The 23,851-nt window shown below is 38.6% G+C and overlaps 2 protein-coding genes across 3 annotated transcripts in view; one reads left to right on the forward strand and one right to left on the reverse strand.

The window, feature by feature from the left end:
- The window catches only part of kcnq1.2 (potassium voltage-gated channel, KQT-like subfamily, member 1.2), a 157,701-nt gene that overhangs the window by 30,844 nt on the left and 103,006 nt on the right, over positions 1-23,851 (forward strand). The window contains exons 8-14 of one of the 2 annotated variants that reach the window (XM_079858946.1): positions 5,261-5,371; positions 6,738-6,833; positions 11,800-11,931; positions 15,586-15,727; positions 17,739-17,765; positions 19,250-19,358; positions 19,630-19,698. In XM_079858946.1, coding sequence (XP_079715072.1) covers positions 5,261-5,371; positions 6,738-6,833; positions 11,800-11,931; positions 15,586-15,727; positions 17,739-17,765; positions 19,250-19,358; positions 19,630-19,698 — 686 coding nt within the window. Of the gene's footprint in view, positions 1-5,260; positions 5,372-6,737; positions 6,834-11,799; positions 11,932-15,585; positions 15,728-17,738; positions 17,766-18,980; positions 19,032-19,249; positions 19,359-19,629; positions 19,699-23,851 lie in introns of both variants that reach the window. The other variant, XM_079858945.1, reaches the window with a different exon arrangement.
- avpr1aa (arginine vasopressin receptor 1Aa) overlaps positions 1-23,851 on the reverse strand; it is a 675,329-nt gene that overhangs the window by 1,631 nt on the left and 649,847 nt on the right. The gene's annotated exons all lie outside the window — the stretch shown is intronic.

The following is a 23,851-nucleotide window of genomic DNA, read 5'->3' on the forward strand; positions in this document are numbered from 1 at the left end:
GGCCGTTGGACTCGCTCCTGGATGAAGTTTCCAGTGCAGTTAATTAAAAAGCTGAATTTAGTGTGAACCGTAATGAGAAACCAATCGTACGCCTGTACGGGGAATCTGAGAGCTACAAAAGCTCGGGCCAATGTACCTTTCACCTCTCGCTCAAAGAGCTTTCTCCTGCGCCGTAAAGTGTCGGATCCGTTAATTAAAGCTTTAATTGCAGAGGCTGTACCTCTCCGTGAAGAGGGTCAGAAAGTGTATGGCCACCCGTTGGCCCTCGAGTCGTGGACAAAAGCGGTTGTTTGTATGGAGGAGGAGGCATTGAGAAACCCTCGATGGGGGTCGTCTCGCTTTTGTCTACGAAACTTTAGATTGAAGGGAGGAATTACGGATGGTGTCGACTTGAACTTGGAAAAGAAAAGTGTTATATCACACTCTTATAAAGAAAAGGTTCTATATGGAACCTTAAAGGGTTCCGTCAGGCTCTTCATGTACAGTTCCAATCATTTTATGGATTTAGTTTTAATTAATTCATTTAGTTTGAATTAATTTTTCTGTCGTAAATTAAATAGCTCGTAAACATACTTTATCACTAGAAGAAAAACACACACCATTAAACATGAGAGTATTATGCAATAATTTAAGACTTTTCGATTTATATAAAAAACATGTGCTTTATTTGCATATTAACTTTTGTCTCAGGTGTTTCTCCTTAAAGAAAAAACAACATACACTGAGTTAATAATTAATTACCATACAGTAAGAGTATAGTGTTGTAAAATGAATGTGCATTGTTGAGAACAAATTTGAGCAGTGTTTGAGATCTCTTCTGAAACTCTAGAGGAGATTATGTGAACTTTTCATCAGGAGAAAAGCAAGCGTTTCTCTTACTCCATCTTATTGTACAAGAGAAACAATCGAGACATTAAAGAGATCTTATTGTGTGTGTGTGTGTGTGTGTGTGTGTGTGTGTGTGTGTGTGTGTGTGTGTGTGTGTGTGTGTGTGTGTGTGTGTTTGGTAACACTGCATATTGATGGTCCCTTTTGAACGTTCGTTGAATTTAATAAAAAAAAATTATCGTAAGTGGTTGCACACAATTGATTTTAGCTACATTTAAACAAATGCATTAAGTTGAACTAAAATTTATTAAGTTCAACTTAATGCATTTGTTTAAATGTAGCTAAAATCAATTGTGTGCAACCACTTATGATAAAAAAATTGATTAAATTCAACAAATCATTTTTTTCAGTGTATAAGTAACTTTACATGTGAACTTATTCTAACCCTAACCCTACCAGTCTACTAATACTCTACTAATACTCTACTATTACTCTACTATTACTCTACTAATACTCTACTAATACTCTACTAATACTCTACCAATACTCTACTAATACTCTACTAATACTCTACCAACACTCTACTAATACTCTACTAATACTCTGCCAATACTCTACTATTACTCTACCAATACTCTACTAATACTCTACTATTACTCTACCAATACTCAACTAATACTCTACTATTACTCTACTAATACTCTACTATTACTCTACTAATACTCTACTATTACTCTACTATTACTCTACTAATACTCTACTAGTACTCTACTAGTACTCTACTAATACTCTACTAATACTCTACTATTACTCTACCAATACTCTACCAACACTCTACTAATACTCTACTAATACTCTGCCAATACTCTACTATTACTCTACCAATACTCTACTAATACTCTACTATTACTCTACTAATACTCTACTATTACTCTACTAATACTCTACTAATACTCTACTATTACTCTACTATTACTCTACTAATACTCTACTATTACTCTACTAGTACTCTACTAGTACTCTACTAGTACTCTACTATTACTCTACTAATACTCTACTAATACTCTACCAGTACTCTACTAGTAATCTACTAGTACTCTACTTATACTCTACTAATACTCTAATGAGAGTTAGTTGACATGTAGGTGCAATGTTACTTCTAGTCAACAGAATGTGTTAAAGTGAAACCGCTTTTATTTTTTTTACGGGACAGAAGGGGAGCCGTTTGGTTCCTCGTCTGTGTTTTTGTTTTCTGGAGTTGCAGGTGCAGACCACAGCTGGCGCGACACATCCAGAGCCGTATGATGAAGCCACATGAATCATAACCGCTCCTCGCTAACTTAACAAAGCTGCTGCTGTTTCCCCTGGCCCCTCGGTTCTTTTAAGAAAGGAGATGATGCATAATGAAAGTATTCAAATGTTTTTTTTTTGTTTGTTTTTTTACGAAAAAGTTTGGAGAAGCCTAAAAGATGTAGTTTAACAACTTTAGATTAGCAGACATACTTTACTATACTAAGTATCTAAAGTCTAACACTTTACAATAAGGTTAACATCAGGACTTGACATTTACACCCGGCAAGTGTGTGTGTATTTCTGCAGTGGTGTTTAACGCAGTCACTCCTACTAGCAACTTTGGTGGATTAATTTTATATGTAATACTGTATATACATTTTTCAATTGTAGTCTTATAGGGGCTGTTTACACCTGGCCACTTCATGTGTTTTCTGATAGCTATCCGATCGTGAAAAGCCCAGGTGTAAATGCCCTCCGAAACGCATTCGAGACGGATTTAAACCCGATCGCTCAAACCACTTCAGGAGGAGGTCTGAGACGCTTTCCAGACGAAACTGCACAAGTGTAAATGCATCTGGTTGTTGAAACCACATATGTACATTTTACTCCTCCCAACAATGCTAAAAAATAAACGTGTGTGAGTGTGTTATATGCTATATGTCATGTTATACACTGTAAAACAAAAAAGTTGAGAAAACTTAAAATTCATTAAAACTTCATTAAAACAATCATCAGTCAACAATCGCACTCACATCACGCACTCATCTTCATTAAAACAATCTCTTATTTATGGCGCTCTCTCTTATTGCGGTCTTTGATTTTGAAATGATCTTGATCAATAAAATGCAGCTCATATCTGTTGATTTCGGTGACGTGAACTCCGTTAAATCGGCATATAGCGCGGGAATTGAAGATCGGATTTATATCGATTTCGCGAAAACACATTTATGTGACCAGGAATCGTAAATGAAATCGTTTTGATAAATAAGATAGAAGATCCGATCAGTAAAAACGCATGAAGTGACCAGGTGTAAACAGGCCCTTAAAAACACATCTGAAATAATAAACTAAGTGCAATTTAGTGTTGTCAAAAATATAAAAAAATTTTTTTTAAATGCATATCGATACTGAAAAATCTGAAACGCTTCCAATACTCATATCCCGCAGAATAGATACACGATACCAGCAGCTCTTTCTCTCTCTCCGACAGCGAGTTTCATTTGCTCCGGATCAATATTGTTGCAGTTACATGGCTTACATTTCACCATGGGATTGCACATATTGTGCATAATTTTACCCATTCCCGCAGATTTTGTGCTCACATTGCAAGTGCGCGCACATAAAGCCACCTCTCAGGACTAAATTGAGTTCTTCTCGCTGTATATTGCGCTTAAACATTCAAATACACACAAAATAATGTCAAAATGGCGGTCTTGGCGAGTTTTAAGTGAACGGAAACAGTTGAGAAAGAAAACGCATGTGTAATAGTATAATGGATCAGTGCATCAGCTCTTAAAGTGACAGTGACCTAATAAACCTGCTGCCAAATTATGAGATAATATTAAAAAATATCTATATGGCAGTTTCTCCTCATGGTATTGATGTAAAAATTGTGGCCAGTGAAAATGCTGAGTGACTTGTAACTTTGGAAAACCACGAGCCATTTATTAATCTTAGATAATGTTAATTTCAACATTTACTAATACTTTATTCAAATCAAATGTTGTATCTGTTATTAGTTAATGAACCTGAGCTGACATGAACTAACAACTAATATCAACTAATATTGATTAACAATGAGCATTTGTTGCAGTATTTATAATTGCATTGACTAATGTTGACTAATGGGACCTTGTGTTAAAGTATTACCATCTTCTTTAATGCATGAGATTAGTTTTGTATATGAATATAAATTGTAAATAGATTAAATGTGTCCAAACTTCTTGCGTATTTACAACTATAAAACGGATATATTTGGTTCTAGATGGTAAGCATTCCACTCACTCTGAAATATACACAATATGCTAGTAGCTATATTTCTAAAGTTGCTCTTAAGAAACCATATATCTTGATTTGAAAAAGAAGAAGAGCAGTGTGCAGATAAATTTAGCAAGATTAAAGACAAGACGGGGGAAAAAACTAGAGCTGTAATCGCAGCCCACACACACACACACACACACTGAGATGTTAGCTTTGGTTTTGCCACACACGTTGAACATCGACTGAACTCTGTGACTCAATAACTCGGCGTGAATTGGTTGGTTGGAGAATATTAGGGGTCCCGAAGTCTCGCACAAACACACACTTGAATCCCGGTGACTGTGGACTCCCTCTAGCCGTGGCCTTTGTGGTCTTTTGGATGTTCAGTGGTGGGATTAAACTCTCTCGCCACCCAGAGCACTTGTATGACGCCTCGTCCTACTTTAGCTCTTTTTGTCCGTCTTGAATGGAAAGACTGCAAACACACCTCGTCACCAGAAAGCCCTCTTGAACGGACTACGCTTTCACGCGCTGCTACAGGCGTGTTTGTTTTCCTGCGTCGGCTGAAACCCGACGTTTTGTGCAGGATTAGGGAAAAACGAACCGAGCGTGAACTTCAGCAGACGCCTTAGAAAATACTCAGATATTCTTAAATGTGTCACGTCTGACGTTTCCACTGACCCTTTTTTTTATGTGATGTGTATTTGGTGTTTCCGAAATGTAAATAAACCATATTGTGTAGACATAATGTCTGGTCAAGATACTAGAATTTTTAATTTTAGGTAGAAAACGAATGATTTTTGCCCATGCTAAACTAGCCAGCAGGGGTTTGTAGGTTGCCAGAATATTGTAATTTGGTTGCCAGGATGTTCTGTGTGTGTTTTTTTTAGCCCATTTCTTTATGTTTGCTAAGTTTTTTAATGAGTTGCTATAGTATTATAGGAGCTAGGGTTTAACAGGGCATTTCTATGCAGTTGCAGAAGCATTCAAAGTGAATTTTTAGTGAATTTCAAGTTGTTCTGAATGTGGTTGTATAGTATGCTATAGTTGCTGGGGTGTTTTCCTACCGTCTCGTCTTTGTTCTTTTGTCCATTTTAGTTCATCTTAGCAAACGTCATTAAAGCTGATGACTGTGAATCCCAAACTGTTTTTCTCTTAGGTTACGGTGACTACGATAGGCTACGGAGACAAAGTCCCTCAGACGTGGATTGGGAAGGCCATCGCCTCCTGCTTTAGCGTGTTTGCGATCTCCTTCTTTGCTCTGCCTGCGGTAAACACACTGACTGCTCTCTTTCTCTTTTTTACACACACACACACACATTCTCCGAGCTTGTCTGGTGCCCCGGGGCAGTGTTTTCCTATGGAGGCCCTCCAGTAATGGGGTCTGGGGTTAATGTGGTCCATTTAAGAGTGATAGGGCCTCCAGGGGCCTCAGGGGCCCGCGGTCCTCATGTTACACATTATATAACATGCATCTGCAACATTAGAATCGAACACAACTATGGCATTAAAATTTATTTTTTATATATATAATAAATAAATACAACATTATGTAAATATAAATTATATAATTTTAAATTAATATATAATAATAAATTGTATAATAATTCAATAATAAAGTAATACAAATATAATTATATATATATACATCAATGTAAAATAAATTAATATAAAATTCCGTAGTTATAATAAAGTATAAATTATATATAATTTTAAATTAATATATAATCAATCAATTAATAATAAAATAAATTCTATAGTAATTCTATAATACTGCTTCTATAATAAATTCTATAATAAATTCATAAAAATATAAATTGTGTATGTATGTATGTATGTATGTATGTGTATATATATATATATATATATATATATATATATATATATATATATATATATATATATATATATATATATATATATAATTTTACATTAATATATTATCAATAAATAATAAAATAAATTATGTATTACTTCTATAATAAATTCATAAAAATATAAATAATATATTTATTAGGGCTGTGAAAAGATTAATCGCATCCAAAATAAAAGTTTGTGTTTACATAATATATGTGTGTGTACTGTGTATCATTATTTTGTATATATAAATACACACACTTGCATGTATATATTTAAGAAAAATGTGTTATTTATATATACAAATATAATAATATATAATATATATATAATATAAATTATATTTAAATATATACAGTATATACATGCAAATATTTCTTAAATAAATACATGCATGTGTGTGTATATATATATATATATACAAAATAATGATACACAGTACACACACATTTATTATGTAAACACAAACTTTTATTTTGGATGCGATTAATCGCGATTCATCTTTTCACAGCCCTAATATTTATACAATATACAATATATACAATATATTAATATAAAAATATGTAAAACTATATACAATTTTTATAAATTCTAATTGGTATCAAACTCTATCAACATCATTCACAACATCATTCATGAATATCACATATAATTGTGCTTTTATTTTGTAACCGTACTATGGTAATGTTTAATTTTTTAACTTTTATGGCAAGTTTTTCCATTTATTTAATTTCTTTTGTAATAGCCAATTATATTAACTTATTTTCCTCTGTGTGCAGGGCATTCTGGGATCGGGCTTTGCTCTTAAAGTCCAGCAGAAACAGAGACAGAAGCATTTTAACCGGCAGATTCCCGCCGCAGCCTCTCTCATACAGGTGATGAACCGCTTCTCATTCAACGCTCACAACACGTTCAGTGATCATTTCTCTCCTAATAAACTTTATAAAACGGTTAGTTCTTGATTCTGATTGGTCAATAGCTGTGTTTTATTCACGATAAATGTATTCACGACCGCTTCACCCAACGGTTCTATGTATCACTACACAACACCCCTAGCAACCACTCTTAGCAACGTAAACACATGTTTGATCTCATTGATATTGTTCATTGAAGCTTATAGGGTAGAGTATTGTTAGAAATCGAGTAAGCGAGTGTACCTGCATTTACAGTAGATATTCAGAGCCCGTCTACGGAGAGCCTGGCCACTCCCTATTCAGTCCTATTGTACCGAATGTTGGTTGTAGTTCCACCAGAGCTCCACTGGGGGCGATCGCCCATGAGTGCAGAATGAATGGGAGTCTATGGAGCTAGACGGCTAAATTTGTCTCTTTCACCCGATTGCCGTTGAGAAATCTCAGATTTGATTGTAGGTTTTGCAAGTTCAACATGGGTTATAGGTCGAAAGTTGAATGAACGAGTACTTATGTCCTTTCGATTTCTCACAGGTTGAGTTGTTGTTGCCCATAACACTCTAGCATTCTGCTAATGAACACTGATTGGTCAGTGAAGGACTAATTACGACCAGAGATACGCTTGATGGCATCGTGGCATCCGAAGCGGGACCAGAAACAAACAAAACAAAAACTCTTCTAGCACGTGTGTGTTTGCCTGTGTCAGCTGTGTTGTGTGTTTCCCTGTGTCAGCTGTGTTGTGTGTTTCCCTGTGTCGGCTGTGTTGTGTGTTTCCCTGTGTCAGCTGTGTTGTGTGTTTACCTGTGTCAGCTGTGTTGTGTGTTTACCTGTGTCAGCTGTGTTGTGTGTTTACCTGTGTCAGCTGTGTTGTGTGTTTACCTGTGTCAGCTGTGTTGTGTTTACCTGTGTCAGCTGTGTTGTGTGTTTACCTGTGTCGGCTGTGTCGTGTGTTTCCCTGTGTCAGCTGTGTTGTGAGTTTGCCTGTGTCAGCTGTGTTGTGTGCTTACCTGTGTCAGCTGTGTCGTGTGTTTACCTGTGTCAGCTGTGTTGTGTGTTTACCTGTGTCGGCTGTGTCGTGTGTTTCCCTGTGTCGGCTGTGTCGTGTGTTTACCTGTGTCAGCTGTGTCGTGTGTTTACCTGTGTCAGCTGTGTCGTGTGTTTACCTGTGTCAGCTTTGTGGTGTGTTTACCTGTGTCAGCTGTGTCGTGTGTTTACCTGTGTCAGCTGTGTTGTGTGCTTACCTGTGTCAGCTGTGTCGTGTGTTTCCCTGTGTCAGCTGTGTTGTGTGTTTGCCTGTGTCAGCTGTGTTGTGTGTTTCCCTGTGTCAGCTGTGTTGTGTGTTTACCTGTGTCAGCTGTGTCGTGTGTTTACCTGTGTCAGCTGTGTTGTGTGCTTACCTGTGTCAGCTGTGTCGTGTGTTTCCCTGTGTCAGCTGTGTTGTGTGTTTGCCTGTGTCAGCTGTGTTGTGTGTTTACCTGTGTCAGCTGTGTTGTGTGTTTACCTGTGTCAGCTGTGTCGTGTGTTTCCCTGTGTCAGCTGTGTTGTGTGTTTCCCTGTGTCGTGTGTTGTCGTGTGTTTACCTGTGTCGGCTGTGTCGTGTGTTTACCTGTGTCAGCTGTGTCGTGTGTTTACCTGTGTCAGCTGTGTTGTGTGCTTACCTGTGTCAGCTGTGTTGTGTGCTTACCTGTGTCAGCTGTGTCGTGTGTTTCCCTGTGTCAGCTGTGTCGTGTGTTTACCTGTGTCGGCTGTGTTGTGTGTTTACCTGTGTCAGCTGTGTTGTGTGTTTACCTGTGTCAGCTGTGTTGTGTTTACCTGTGTCAGCTGTGTTGTGTGTTTACCTGTGTCGGCTGTGTTGTGAGTTTGCCTGTGTCAGCTGTGTTGTGTGCTTACCTGTGTCAGCTGTGTCGTGTGTTTACCCGTGTCAGCTGTGTTGTGTGTTTACCTGTGTCGGCTGTGTCGTGTGTTTCCCTGTGTCGGCTGTGTCGTGTGTTTACCTGTGTCAGCTGTGTCGTGTGTTTACCTGTGTCAGCTGTGTCGTGTGTTTACCTGTGTCAGCTTTGTGGTGTGTTTACCTGTGTCAGCTGTGTCGTGTGTTTGCCTGTGTCAGCTGTGTTGTGTGTTTGCCTGTGTCAGCTGTGTTGTGTGCTTACCTGTGTCAGCTGTGTTGTGTGTTTGCCTGTGTCAGCTGTGTTGTGTGTTTACCTGTGTCAGCTGTGTTGTGTGTTTGCCTGTGTCAGCTGTGTTGTGTGTTTACCTGTGTCAGCTGTGTCGTGTGTTTACCTGTGTCAGCTGTGTCGTGTGTTTCCCTGTGTCAGCTGTGCTGTGTTTGCCTGTGTCAGCTGTGTCGTGTGTTTACCTGTGTCAGCTGTGTCGTGTGTTTCCCTGTGTCAGCTGTGTTGTGTGTTTGCCTGTGTCAGCTGTGTTGTGTGTTTCCCTGTGTCAGCTGTGTCGTGTGTTTCCCTGTGTCAGCTGTGTTGTGTGCTTACCTGTGTCAGCTGTGTCGTGTGTTTCCCTGTGTCAGCTGTGTTGTGTGTTTGCCTGTGTCAGCTGTGTTGTGTGTTTCCCTGTGTCAGCTGTGTTGTGTGTTTACCTGTCAGCTGTGTCGTGTGTTTACCTGTGTCAGCTGTGTCGTGTGTTTCCCTGTGTCAGCTGTGTTGTGTGTTTCCCTGTGTCGTGTGTTGTCGTGTGTTTACCTGTGTCGGCTGTGTCGTGTGTTTACCTGTGTCAGCTGTGTCGTGTGTTTACCTGTGTCAGCTGTGTTGTGTGCTTACCTGTGTCAGCTGTGTTGTGTGCTTACCTGTGTCAGCTGTGTCGTGTGTTTCCCTGTGTCAGCTGTGTCGTGTGTTTACCTGTGTCGGCTGTGTTGTGTGTTTACCTGTGTCAGCTGTGTTGTGTGTTTACCTGTGTCAGCTGTGTTGTGTTTACCTGTGTCAGCTGTGTTGTGTGTTTACCTGTGTCGGCTGTGTTGTGAGTTTGCCTGTGTCAGCTGTGTTGTGTGCTTACCTGTGTCAGCTGTGTCGTGTGTTTACCTGTGTCGGCTGTGTTGTGTGTTTACCTGTGTCGGCTGTGTCGTGTGTTTCCCTGTGTCGGCTGTGTCGTGTGTTTACCTGTGTCAGCTGTGTCGTGTGTTTACCTGTGTCAGCTTTGTGGTGTGTTTACCTGTGTCAGCTGTGTCGTGTGTTTACCTGTGTCAGCTGTGTCGTGTGTTTACCTGTGTCAGCTGTGTGGTGTGTTTACCTGTGTCAGCTTTGTGGTGTGTTTACCTGTGTCAGCTGTGTCGTGTGTTACCTGTGTCAGCTGTGTTGTGTGTTTACCTGTGTCAGCTGTGTTGTGTTTACCTGTGTCAGCTGTGTCGTGTGTTTCCCTGTGTCAGCTGTGTTGTGTGTTTACCTGTGTCGGCTGTGTTGTGAGTTTGCCTGTGTCAGCTGTGTCGTGTGTTTCCCTGTGTCGGCTGTGTCGTGTGTGTTTCCCTGTGTCGGCTGTGTCGTGTGTTTACCTGTGTCAGCTGTGTCGTGTGTTTACCTGTGTTGGCTGTGTCGTGTGTTTACCTGTGTCGGCTGTGTCGTGTGTTTCCCTGTGTCAGCTGTGTTGTGTGTTTACCTGTGTCAGCTGTGTCGTGTGTTTACCTGTGTTGGCTGTGTCGTGTGTTTACCTGTGTCGGCTGTGTCGTGTGTTTCCCTGTGTCGGCTGTGTCGTGTGTTTACCTGTGTCAGCTGTGTCGTGTGTTTACCTGTGTCGGCTGTGTCGTGTGTTTACCTGTGTCGGCTGTGTCGTGTGTTTCCCTGTGTCGGCTGTGTCGTGTGTTTACCTGTGTCAGCTGTGTCGTGTGTTTACCTGTGTTGGCTGTGTCGTGTGTTTACCTGTGTCGGCTGTGTCGTGTGTTTCCCTGTGTCGGCTGTGTCGTGTGTTTACCTGTGTCAGCTGTGTCGTGTGTTTACCTGTGTCGGCTGTGTCGTGTGTTTACCTGTGTCAGCTGTGTTGTGTGTTTACCTGTGTCAGCTGTGTTGTGTGTTTGCCTGTGTCAGCTGTGTTGTGAGTTTACCTGTGTCAGCTGTGTTGTGTGTTTACCTGTGTCAGCTGTGTTGTGTGTTTACCTGTGTCAGCTGTGTTGTGTGTTTACCTGTGTCAGCTGTGTTGTCGATGCCTCGAGAGAAAAGAAAGTGCAGAGCGCGAAAGCACCAAAGTGACTGAAGGATTGCCGTAAAGCAGTATCTCTGGTCGTACGATGTGTATGACGTCATTGACATTTTAAAAGACTTTTTAAAGCAAATAAGTGACTCTAAAAAATCTAACACCCAGCAATGTGTCATTTCTTTGCATCTCCTTTCGAATACAACATTCAAATTACTAGACAAAAAATGATATCCTGAGAAAAGTGGATTTTGAGGGGTATAGCGCCATAGACCTCCATTCACTCTGCACTCGTCCTGTGAGCGCCCTCATGTGGAGCCAGAGTGGAAATGCAACCAGTTCAGAAGCCGGAAGTTCACTGAGAGTGGAAGTTCTCCCCTTATTAGACATTCTCTGGTTGCGTCATGCTTCTCCGTGTTCACGACAAGTTTGAGTCCTTTCAATGTAAAAGTCTTCTCTACTGACTGACTCACTCATAAAGACAGTCTTTTTCCACCATCTAATGGTGAAATAATCTATGTAACTTCTATTGCTGTTCACGATCAGGGACTATTTTTTCCAGCGGAAGGAATGCTTTTAGTGATTTTACCTCATGACAGTTGCATAGATACATATTTTTCGGATTTAATATTTGTATTGTGTGGTAACCATTTTATAAAAGCGAAAAGGTACTCGAGGCTAGTGCTGTATCGTGAATAAGTCACGGATCGAGTCGTGCCTAACAACGCCCTTCAGCCGTGACTTATTCACGATACAGCACCGCCTCTCATACCTTACTGCGTTCATCTATGTAACTCAGACGCTGTGGAGATGCTACGCTTGCGAGAAGTCCAACGGCTGTACGGCCACGTGGAAGATGTACGTGCTGACGGGCGACTACATTCCCATCATACACTCGGAAAACTCCAGTCCGGGCAACTTCAGACGGCTGGTGAGGAAACACACACTCCCTGTTTGCGAACGGTCTTGTCTTTCAAACCCTTTGTGTTGTTTTTCGGTCATTGTCATGTTCTTTCCTGTCGATTGTCCCGACTGAGCCTCCATAGCGGGACACTGCAAAGCCCAGACAGTGGAAGCATTTCTCTAGAGGGGCTTATTGTGCGTTAAGTCTTTTCTATAGGCTCATGTGAATTTCCCAGAATGCATGTAAAGGCCTCTGCAGGGCGTAAGTGGACAGGAGTGTGATGGGCAGTTTAGATGACGTTAACATTGGACAGTAGTAAAAGACTTTTTAGCTTGTCCAGTAACAGACTGTTTTCCACATGGCTACCCTGCTGGTTTTTGCACATTTTTTCAAGTGTTAATTTGTCTTTTACTTGTAGAGATGGGAAGCCAGACTCATTTTAGCTTCTTAGTTCATTTGGATGGTTCCTAATATTTTTAATACACTTCCCTGGTTTGAAATATGTTGGGAATGCCACTTCATTTAGCCTTCAAATGCATATTTATTGTGTGACTTTCCAGCTACTTTTTTTTTTTTTGTCTGAGAATGTCTTTTCTCTCATATCTAGTGTTGTGAAGATCAGTTTGTTTTATTGAATCAGTTCATTTGGGTTGTTCATATAAATGAACTGAGTTAGAAAATGATTCACTGATTAATTTCCTGTGCAGCATTTTATACTTTTTTATTGCAGCATATAAATATTTATTTAAAATATAATCATAAATGTTCCTCGATCATCAAATCATCTGAATGATTTCTGAAGGATCATGTGACACTGAAGACTGGAGTAATGATGCTGAAAATTCAGCTTTGATCACAGGAATAAATTACATTTTAACAGATATTCACATAGAAAACAGTTCTTTTAAATTGAAATAATATTTCACAATATTACTGTTTTTACTGTGTTTATAATAAAATAAATGCAATCTTGGTGAGCAGAATTAGACATTTATAGTTGTATTAGTTGTAATTAGTAACTGTTACAGTTTCAAATTAACATGAAATGAAACTAATTTTACCTCTTTAATTTGACACATTTACAGTAAACGTGATATTCAACAAGAAAATGAAGGGGCGAGACTTGCATTTATTAATCATAGTTAATATTAATTGCACTGTGAATAACATGAACAATGAATGTATTTTTATACATAACAACTGTTTATTAACTAACATTAACAAAGATTAATACATACCACTGAAAAAAAATTGGAGTAGGATTTACTTGAAAAAAGCTAGGCAACTTTTTTCACTCAATGCTAGTAAATTTACAAAGATTTGCCAAGTAAAAACCTAAACATATTTATCAGTAGCTTTAATTAGAAATCTTTAAGTTAAATTTACTTGGAATATGGAATTAAGTAAACTTTACTTAACCTAGTTAAGTGAAAGTAACACAGAAAATAAGTAATTTTAACTTGGCTAGTAAAAGGTTGATTAATATCGATTTAGTTGAAATTTCCTTTGCATTACATTTCACTCAATATTGAATTATACCAGTCATTTATAGTATGTGCTTTACTTAGATTATCTAAGTAATTTATACTACATTATGTCAAATGTTAAGCATCATGTGAATGCAAAGACCTCAATACTTGGTAGACAATACACAATGACGGTAACATTTGATGGATCATTTTTGTGTTTGAATGTGTCATTTTGAGCAGAAAATTTACTCGAAATGTCACAAAATGGCAAGTTACTAATCCTGACAACAAAAGCAATGATAAAACAGTGTAAATACAGCTGGAAACCAGTGAAAAATGAACCTCATTAATTATTCAAGGTCCAGTGCATGATGGGAACCCCAGTATCAGAAAAGTTGAGTAATTTTTACTTAATTTTATTGAGTTGATATTTACGCTTTCATTTCTACTCGCTTGAATTAAGTACTGATATGGAATTTACTTCGTTTTTTTAATTCTTGCCTGAACTAACTTTTTCATGTAAATTACATTGGTTTTTTTCAGTAGTATTTACTTCACCAAAAAATCATTTTTTACAGTTAGTTAATACATTAGCTGATGTTAATGAACCTTATTGTCAAGTGTTACTGTTGTTTTTAGTGTAAATGTGTCTGCAAAATAATACTGTTTAAAATAACAACTTGTTAGTAGCCTGTAGTGTTGCAAACTATATTATATATGGTTTTTAAGCTTGACCGTCATTTAACTAGTCACAAAGCTAGTAGTTTAACTTCCCCAACACTGCCTTCGAGGGACTTTGCGCGTTTGACACGGAGCCAGAAGCTTTTCGCCATTCAACATTTTAATTAACACTGTGGCGTGTGACGGGTTTAACCCCGCGCTGGATTCCACAGGGCGATTTTCAAGGTGAGAATAAAAGAGAGAGCCGGCCGGGATGTAGGTTGAGGTGTGAGAAGCGCCGCGAGAGGCCTGATGTCATGGGACAGAGTGGTTTCTCGGTGTCTCTCGCTCACCCGTTTGACCCCCTTTGTCTGTCTCGCACAAAGACTCAGTCAAATGCCATGATGTCATCGCAGCCGCTCTCCTGGGAGCAAAACCTTTGTGTAGTGCAAGAACAACAAAACAATCTTTGTGTAGCTCTGACTCCAAAACATATTGGGTCCAAGTCTTTCCGCGCGGGCGTGTGACTGCTCTCGTTCATAAACCTCTCATTCGTTCATCCGTCCCGCGTTTACTTCCCCCTATCAGGCCAGTGGGAAGCCCTGATTTTATTTGTTTCGTGACGTGACTCATGTTTTACTCCGGAGGTATTCGCATGTGTAGGATGCAAAGTCACCGCAGAATTCATAAATTCACAACATGCATATTCATGATGCTGTCCAATAAAGGGCAAATTTGAAATTCATATCTGGGGGATTTTTGCCTTGTGAATCCTCCGTGTCATTTTTTTTTTTATTTTCATTTTTTACGCAAGTCTTATCAGCGATTCTTGGGAAGAAACAAAGAGTTTCTTGAAACTTCCGCGTTGATTTCTTATCAGATTAAATCTGAGATTTAATGTGGCTTTGTTTTTGGATTTAGGATTCGGACGTCACCGTTCTTCTGGATTTCTCTCTGCATGCAATAATGCATAATGGCATTTAGAGTGAAAAAACATAATTTACTTTCACTCATGTATGACTTTTCGTGAAATTATTTGAAGAGTATTTGGGAGTGAAAAGATAAATGAAAGTGTTTTATTAGTTGTTTTCAGTGTAAATGTTTTTGCAAACTAGTGTATTTTAGCATTATTTTATGTTATTATAGAATTTATTGATATTTTGAATTAGCTTTGTTTTATGTTTTCAGCTTTCATTGTAATTTTGTTATGAGCTTTTGTCACTTATACTGTTTTTTTATTTTATTTTATATTTTTATTTAGCTTTACTTTATTTAAACTTGATTTTCACCACAGGGGGTCTTTAACTTTAACTTTAACGATTATCAATTTACTAGTTCAGATAACCATCATTTACTCACCCCATCTCATTCCAAACCCGTAAAACACTTTTGAAGAGTATTATTTTTTATTGTTGTCCATTTATAAAGGGGTAATCCAGCTCTGGAAATGACAAAAAGCATCATAAAACTATTAGTGTATGTGACACGTGCGCTAAATTCAATTTTAGATGAATAAAAAGTCAATGTAATGTTGTGACTCTTGCCCCCTCAGAGCAAGCGATACAAGCGGAAGCCCAAGGCCATGCGTGATAACGGATCTCTGGGTCCCGGAGGAGAACGAGCCATTTCCATCCCGCAAATCACCTACGACCACATCGATGATAAAGACGGGGTCTTCTCAGACGAGTCCTCCGGTAACACAAGCTTATTATTCTCTTCTCTATTACCATTAACACTGACTTCTGTTATCATAGGTCATGTAATACTTCATCTGGTATTCAGTTAAGTTACTGAAAGATGTATAGCTTATCATAATACCATTTATTTGATGACGCTGTTTTTGATCCGTTCACTGTCGGTATGTTTTCATGCACTGATTTCATCACTCCGTCAATTAATCCAATCCTATATCATTACTGTTTATATGACCTAAACTTTGTAATCCAATTCAAATATTCATTTACATGTGCATTACATCTATTCTGAACATAATTTCTAAATATTTGACCATATGCAGGTTTGCGAGACGTAAATAAACACACACACCGCGGCACTGCTAATGTTCGCAAGATGTTTTAGTGTCAGATTGAGGAAGTATTTGGATTTAAAGGTTTACGCGCCTAATCGGATCGACTGAGGGGTTTACATGAAGACGATTCGGTTCAATTGAGACTTCACTATATTTTTTTTTTTTCAGTTTTTATTTTAATTTTAGTTTAAGCTTTAGTTTAGTTTTAGTTTAAGTTAATAATTGTATTTGCTATTTATTTTATTTTATTTTATTTTGTTTTTTTAATCTGATCGAGAAAGTATTTGGATTTAAAGGTTTACGCGCCTAATCGGATCGATTGAGATGTTTACATGAAGACGATTCAGTTCAATTGAGACTTTTATTTTTAAATTGAAAAAAATAAAATAAAATAAATAAATAAATATATATATATATAATATTATTATTTATTATTATTATTATTTATTATTATTATTGTTTTTTTTATTTTATTTTTTTATTATTATTATTATTTTTTTATTTTTTTTATTTTTTTTAATCCGATGGAGAAAGTATTTCCAGTTTTCCGTGAAAAAAAAAACCGTGTCCCAGTTTTTTTAACATGGCTGATTGGATCGTTTGAGGAGTTTGAAGAGATGAAGAGAGTTTATTTCAGTTTCTCAATCCAATTATTAGCAGATTATTAGTTTGCATGTAACATTGCCAGTGTTGACCCACTGTTAAGAAGAGGACCTTGTTCCTGATGTTTCTTCTTAACAGTGTCACATGAGAAGCCTGTCCGTTAAATGAATTAGACCGCGGCAAATCTGAGCTTGATTTTATTAAGTCTTGCGTATGAATGAGTGTCGACTCGTATTGGCCAAATTCAACAGATCGCTCTCATCTGGCTTCCAGAAAACTGGAAATACCTGAGTAGTAATAAGCACAAAAATGTTGAACTTGCATCCAAGAAACTGAAGTGAACGTTTCTTCTCCACTGGAGCGTCCAGTGAAATTCATCAACCAGAAAACAAGACACAAAAGAGGCTGCAGTCGTTTACGTACTCCATTCTTTTACCCCATAAATTGAGCGGAAGTGCATAAAGAGCATGGAAAGATGAAAAGTTTCGACGTGACCCACTTTTCCGTATTGAATAAATGTCATTTTCCACATGTGAATGGAAGGCATCCGGCGCTCAAACGGTCCCCTGCTAAACCAGTCTGTTAATAAGTCTGTTTTTATGAGTTTTCCTGTCAAACGGCTTCATCATAAAAGCAGACACATCAACACAGACGGTCCCCAGCAGAGACGTCTCTTCTGAAGCTTAATTAGAAGTGAAGAGGGGAAAGATAATGAAATCGCAGCACATGTCTGCAGTCCTTTGAACTGGGGAAAAAGAAAAAATCATGTTCAGCAGTTTGGCTTATCAAAGCCTTGAGCCGGTTATGGTCTGAGCGTTTGTTGAAAAAGTATATTTACCATTCATTACCATCCAGTTAGCATTAAGTGCTAAAGTTCAGAGATGAATCATAACATTTAGGAAAAGTGACATTTTCAACCCATCATGTAACGCATTTCTGAGTTAAACTGGATATTCAACAAGGCAAATACAGGAGGACTTGGTTTTTATCCTTTGGGAATTGACTGGATTGTAAAAAGTTCGACCAAATGTCCCACTAAGTTTAAACGGTTACATGTTTTTCCCTTTACGCAGGCATCGCAAAACTTTTCCGATCGTCAGGTGAGAACTTTGGCGCTGTGGTTTTCTGCTTCTGCTTCTGCTTTTTTGCAAGTGCATGTTGTATTGATGTGGCTTGCAACTTAAAGTGGCTTAAAAACAAAAAAGTGACAATTAAAAGGCAGCGGTTTGCATAAATTATACAATGCGTTTCAAAGCAGTTCCATTAAAACAGATATGTAAAAAAAATGTAAATAAAAGAAGAAATTAAAATATAAGAGTATAGAGATGTGAAATCGATTTGACTAGCAGCTCAGATCATTTGGAGTTTGATGAGAAATACACACACACACACACACACACACACACACACACACACACACACACACACACACACACACACACACACACTCACATGTGTATGTATATACAGTACTGTGAAAAAGTCTTAGGCATGTTAACCCCCCCCCCCCCCCCCCCCCCAAAAAAATGGTTGTAAGTCAGTTATTTCTATCTTTTGCTGTAGTGTGTCAGTAGGAAATATCAGTTTACATTTCCAAACATTCTTTTTGCCATTAATTGTAATAATCCAGTGAGATTTGTGTATGCACAAGGAGTCTGACAACAGCCGGTCTGATCTGATCTCACCATCATCGAGTCCGTCTGTGATTACATGAAGAAACAGAAGAAACTGAGACAGACTAAATCCAGAAGAACTGCGGGAACGTCTCCGAGACGCTTGAAGAAACCGTTTTTTAGCGGTTGTTAACATGCCTAAGACTTTTGCACAGTACTGTGTATATATATATATATATATATATATATATATATATATATATATATATATATATATATATATATATATATATATATATATATCAGTTGAATGCATGAAGTGTCCAACAATACACACTTTGTTTTTTCAGTTAAATAAGTGCATCATCTGGGTATTTGATGTGGAATTTTGTTCTTTTATTAATTTTTACATTAATAAAAATGGCATAGAATAGTGCGCAATTTGGGACGCGCCTTTTTTATCAGGCTAATTGGTTAGCATCCATGACATAATGCACTTAATTTTTCAGTCTATTAAGTGCATCATTTGGTTTAAAGTGCACTTTTTCTTATATATTTATGCAAAAAAAACTGGCATAAGCACGCACCTTTACTACCTCAACTTTCATATTGATCGTGTTCTGCCTCTGCCGCTTATCTTGTGTTGTTTGTCATTTAGCATGATCTTAGTTTGCACTTTTTCTTCTATCTGCATGTCAATAGACCGGCAGCGCTCGTGGTCGGCTTTCACTCTCAGCTGTCCTTCTTCTCCAGGTATCTGTCTTTCTTTTCCTTGCCTCGTTTTTGCAATTTCTCTTTCTTTCTCGTGCTTTCTCAGTCTCTTTTCTTGAGTTTTCTCCAGAGTGCGTACATTTTCTGATATTTGTGCAGTTATTTATATCACATCTAAACACTTGCCTGTCATCTTTTATATCATCTGTCATGCGAGTTTGTGGTTTAATGGAGATACTGTAATTTAATTTTCTCCACAGTTAAGAAAAAGTTGGATGGCCCCGTGATCTCCCGAAACAACAGTCTGATGGATGAACTGGACTTCACTGGTGAAGACATCGCTCTACCTGTAGTAACAGACGCTTCACAGTGAGTTCCTCTGGTTTTTCATCCATCCATCAAACTCTGTGGTTGTTTGCTTGTGTGTGGTTTGCAGACTGATGTTGTTCAGTTTAGGAGTTTTGTGTTTGCGTATATGGTGTAAACAAGCAAATGCTTTTAGATTTTCCTCTTTTCCCCTGTCGTTTCATTTCTCTTTTAAAGTATCCTCACCTTTTCATCATTTTCCCTCCGAATCATCTCAAGATCTTCCTGTTCCTCAGCTGTGAGATGAAGGAAAGCGCCTGTTTCTCTCTTTCAGTCTGTTGAGAAGCCCGTTTGTGGCAAAAGAAGAAGAATCAGTCTCTACTCAGCATCTGAATACAACCAGGTACTGTTTCCTGCCTCAATCCTGTCTGTTTCCTGTCTGTTTCCTGCCTCAATCCTGTCTGTTTCCTGTCTGTTTCCTGCCTCAATCCTGTCTGTTTCCTGCCTCATTCATCTCTCTTTCGTGTCTCTTTCCTGTCTGTTTCCAGTCTCATTCCTGTTTGTTTCATGTTTCTTTCCTGTCTGCTTCCTGTCTCTTTCCTGTCTGTTTCCTGTTTGTTTCATGTTTCTTTACTGTCTGCTTCCTGTCTCTTTCCTGTCTGTTTCCGGTCTCATTCCTGTTTGTTTCATGTTTCTTTCCTGTTTTCTTCCAGTCTCTTTCCTGTCTCTTTCCTGTTTGTTTCATGTTTCTTTACTGTCTGCTTCCTGTCTCTTTCCTGTCTGTTTCCGGTCTCATTCCTGTTTGTTTCATGTTTCTTTCCTGTTTGCTTCCGGTCTCTTTCCTGTCTGTTTCCGGTCTCATTCCTGTTTGTTTCATGTTTCTTTCCTGTCTGCTTCCTGTCTCTTTCCTGTCTCATTCCTGTTTGTTTCATGTTTCTTTCCTGTTTTCTTCCAGTCTCTTTCCTGTTTGTTTCATGTTTCTTTACTGTCTGCTTCCTGTCTCTTTCCTGTCTGTTTCCGGTCTCATTCCTGTTTGTTTCATGTTTCTTTCCTGTTTTCTTCCAGTCTCTTTCCTGTTTGTTTCATGTTTCTTTACTGTCTGCTTCCTGTCTCTTTCCTGTCTGTTTCCGGTCTCATTCCTGTTTGTTTCATGTTTCTTTCCTGTTTGCTTCCGGTCTCTTTCCTGTCTGTTTCCAGTCTCATTCCTGTTTGTTTCATGTTTCTTTCCTGTCTGCTTCCGGTCTCTTTCCTGTCTGTTTCCGGTCTCATTCCTGTTTGTTTCATGTTTCTTTCCTGTTTTCTTCCAGTCTCTTTCCTGTCTCATTCCTGTTTGTTTCATGTTTCTTTCCTGTTTTCTTCCAGTCTCTTTCCTGTTTGTTTCATGTTTCTTTACTGTCTGCTTCCTGTCTCTTTCCTGTCTGTTTCCGGTCTCATTCATCTCTCTTTCGTGTCTCTTTCCTGTCTGTTTCCAGTCTCATTCCTGTTTGTTTCATGTTTCTTTCCTGTCTGCTTCCTGTCTCTTTCCTGTCTGTTTCCTGTTTGTTTCATGTTTCTTTACTGTCTGCTTCCTGTCTCTTTCCTGTCTGTTTCCGGTCTCATTCCTGTTTGTTTCATGTTTCTTTCCTGTTTGCTTCCAGTCTCTTTCCTGTTTGTTTCATGTTTCTTTACTGTCTGCTTCCTGTCTCTTTCCTGTCTGTTTCCGGTCTCATTCCTGTTTGTTTCATGTTTCTTTCCTGTTTGCTTCCGGTCTCTTTCCTGTCTGTTTCCAGTCTCATTCCTGTTTGTTTCATGTTTCTTTCCTGTCTGCTTCCGGTCTCTTTCCTGTCTGTTTCCGGTCTCATTCCTGTTTGTTTCATGTTTCTTTCCTGTTTTCTTCCAGTCTCTTTCCTGTCTCATTCCTGTTTGTTTCATGTTTCTTTCCTGTTTTCTTCCAGTCTCTTTCCTGTTTGTTTCATGTTTCTTTACTGTCTGCTTCCTGTCTCTTTCCTGTCTGTTTCCGGTCTCATTCATCTCTCTTTCGTGTCTCTTTCCTGTCTGTTTCCAGTCTCATTCCTGTTTGTTTCATGTTTCTTTCCTGTCTGCTTCCTGTCTCTTTCCTGTCTGTTTCCTGTTTGTTTCATGTTTCTTTACTGTCTGCTTCCTGTCTCTTTCCTGTCTGTTTCCGGTCTCATTCCTGTTTGTTTCATGTTTCTTTCCTGTTTGCTTCCGGTCTCTTTCCTGTCTGTTTCCGGTCTCATTCCTGTTTGTTTCATGTTTCTTTCCTGTCTGCTTCCTGTCTCTTTCCTGTCTGTTTCCAGTCTCATTCCTGTTTGTTTCATGTTTCTTTCCTGTTTTCTTCCAGTCTCTTTCCTGTTTGTTTCATGTTTCTTTACTGTCTGCTTCCTGTCTCTTTCCTGTCTGTTTCCGGTCTCATTCCTGTTTGTTTCATGTTTCTTTCCTGTTTGCTTCCGGTCTCTTTCCTGTCTGTTTCCAGTCTCATTCCTGTTTGTTTCATGTTTCTTTCCTGTCTGCTTCCGGTCTCTTTCCTGTCTGTTTCCGGTCTCATTCCTGTTTGTTTCATGTTTCTTTCCTGTTTTCTTCCAGTCTCTTTCCTGTCTCATTCCTGTTTGTTTCATGTTTCTTTCCTGTTTTCTTCCAGTCTCTTTCCTGTTTGTTTCATGTTTCTTTACTGTCTGCTTCCTGTCTCTTTCCTGTCTGTTTCCGGTCTCATTCATCTCTCTTTCGTGTCTCTTTCCTGTCTGTTTCCAGTCTCATTCCTGTTTGTTTCATGTTTCTTTCCTGTTTTCTTCCAGTCTCTTTCCTGTCTCTTTCCTGTTTGTTTATGTTTCTTTACTGTCTGCTTCCTGTCTCTTTCCTGTCTGTTTCCGGTCTCATTCCTGTTTGTTTCATGTTTCTTTCCTGTCTGCTTCCTGTCTCTTTCCTGTCTGTTTCCAGTCTCATTCCTGTTTGTTTCATGTTTCTTTCCTGTTTTCTTCCAGTCTCTTTCCTGTTTGTTTCATGTTTCTTTACTGTCTGCTTCCTGTCTCTTTCCTGTCTGTTTCCGGTCTCATTCCTGTTTGTTTCATGTTTCTTTCCTGTTTGCTTCCGGTCTCTTTCCTGTCTGTTTCCAGTCTCATTCCTGTTTGTTTCATGTTTCTTTCCTGTCTGCTTCCGGTCTCTTTCCTGTCTGTTTCCGGTCTCATTCCTGTTTGTTTCATGTTTCTTTCCTGTTCTCTTCCAGTCTCTTTCCTGTTTGTTTCATGTTTCTTTACTGTCTGCTTCCTGTCTCTTTCCTGTCTGTTTCCTGTCTCTTTCCTGTTTGTTTCATGTTTCTTTACTGTCTGCTTCCTGTCTCTTTCCTCTCTGTTTCCGGTCTCATTCCTGTCTGTTTCCGGTCTCATTCCTGTTTGTTTCATGTTTCTTTCCTGTTTGCTTCCGGTCTCTTTCCTGTCTGTTTCCAGTCTCATTCCTGTCTGTTTCATGTTTCTTTCCTGTCTGCTTCCAGTCTCATTCCTGTTTGTTTCATGTTTCTTTCCTGTTTTCTTCCAGTCTCTTTCCTGTTTGTTTCATGTTTCTTTACTGTCTGCTTCCTGTCTCTTTCCTCTCTGTTTCCGGTCTCATTCTTGTTTGTTTCATGTTTCTTTCCTGTCCCTTTTCTGTTTGTTTCCTGTCTCTTTCCTGTCTGCTTCCGGTCTCATTCCTGTTTGTTTCATGTCTCTTTCCTGTCTGCTTCCGGTCTCATTCCTGTCTGTTTCATGTTTCTTTCCTGTTTGTTTCATGTTTCTTTCCTGTCCCTTTTCTGTTTGTTTTCGGTCTCATTCCTGTTTGTTTCCGGTCTCATTCCTGTTTGTTTCATGTTTCTTTCCTGTTTGTTTCCAGTCTCTTTCCTGTTTGTTTCCAGTCTCATTCCTGTCTGTGTAATGTTTCTTTCCTGTCTGCTTCCGGTCTCTTTCCTGGTTGTTTCCAGTCTCTTTTTTCTGTTTGTTTCATGTTTCTTTCCTGTCCCTTTTCTGTTTGTTTCCGGTCTCATTCCTGCTTGTTTCCGGTCTCTTTCCTGTCTGTTTCATGTTTCTTTCCTGTCTTGGTATGGTCTCTATCCTGTCTGTTTCCTGTCTCATTACTGTCTTGTTTTCTGTTTCTTTCCTGTCCCGTACATTTGATTATATGATTATGTGATTATGTGAGGCATCCTCTCAGTTTTTTTCTCTCTCAGCTGTGGTGATTTTGAACTTTTTTTGTAACCCTTTACAATAAGGTTCCATTTGTTGACATTAGTTAAATACAGTATTTAGAGCGTCTATAGTAATGAACTAACAATGAAAAATACTTCTGATGCATTTATTAATCTTAGTTGATGTTAATGTAAACATTTACAAATTCATTATTAAAATCAAAAGTTGTATCTGGTAATATTATTGAATGGACCTGAGCTACAATGAACAGCTGTGTTTTTATTAGCTAACATTAACAAAGATGAATACACACTGTAACAAATGTATTTCTAACTGTTAGTTGCAATCACATTAACATACTTTAACTTATGGGATCTTATTATTAAGTGTTACCAACTGTGTTTA

This window comes from Squalius cephalus (genome assembly GCF_949319135.1).
Source record: "Squalius cephalus genome assembly, chromosome: 23".
NCBI lineage: Eukaryota > Metazoa > Chordata > Actinopteri > Cypriniformes > Leuciscidae > Squalius > Squalius cephalus.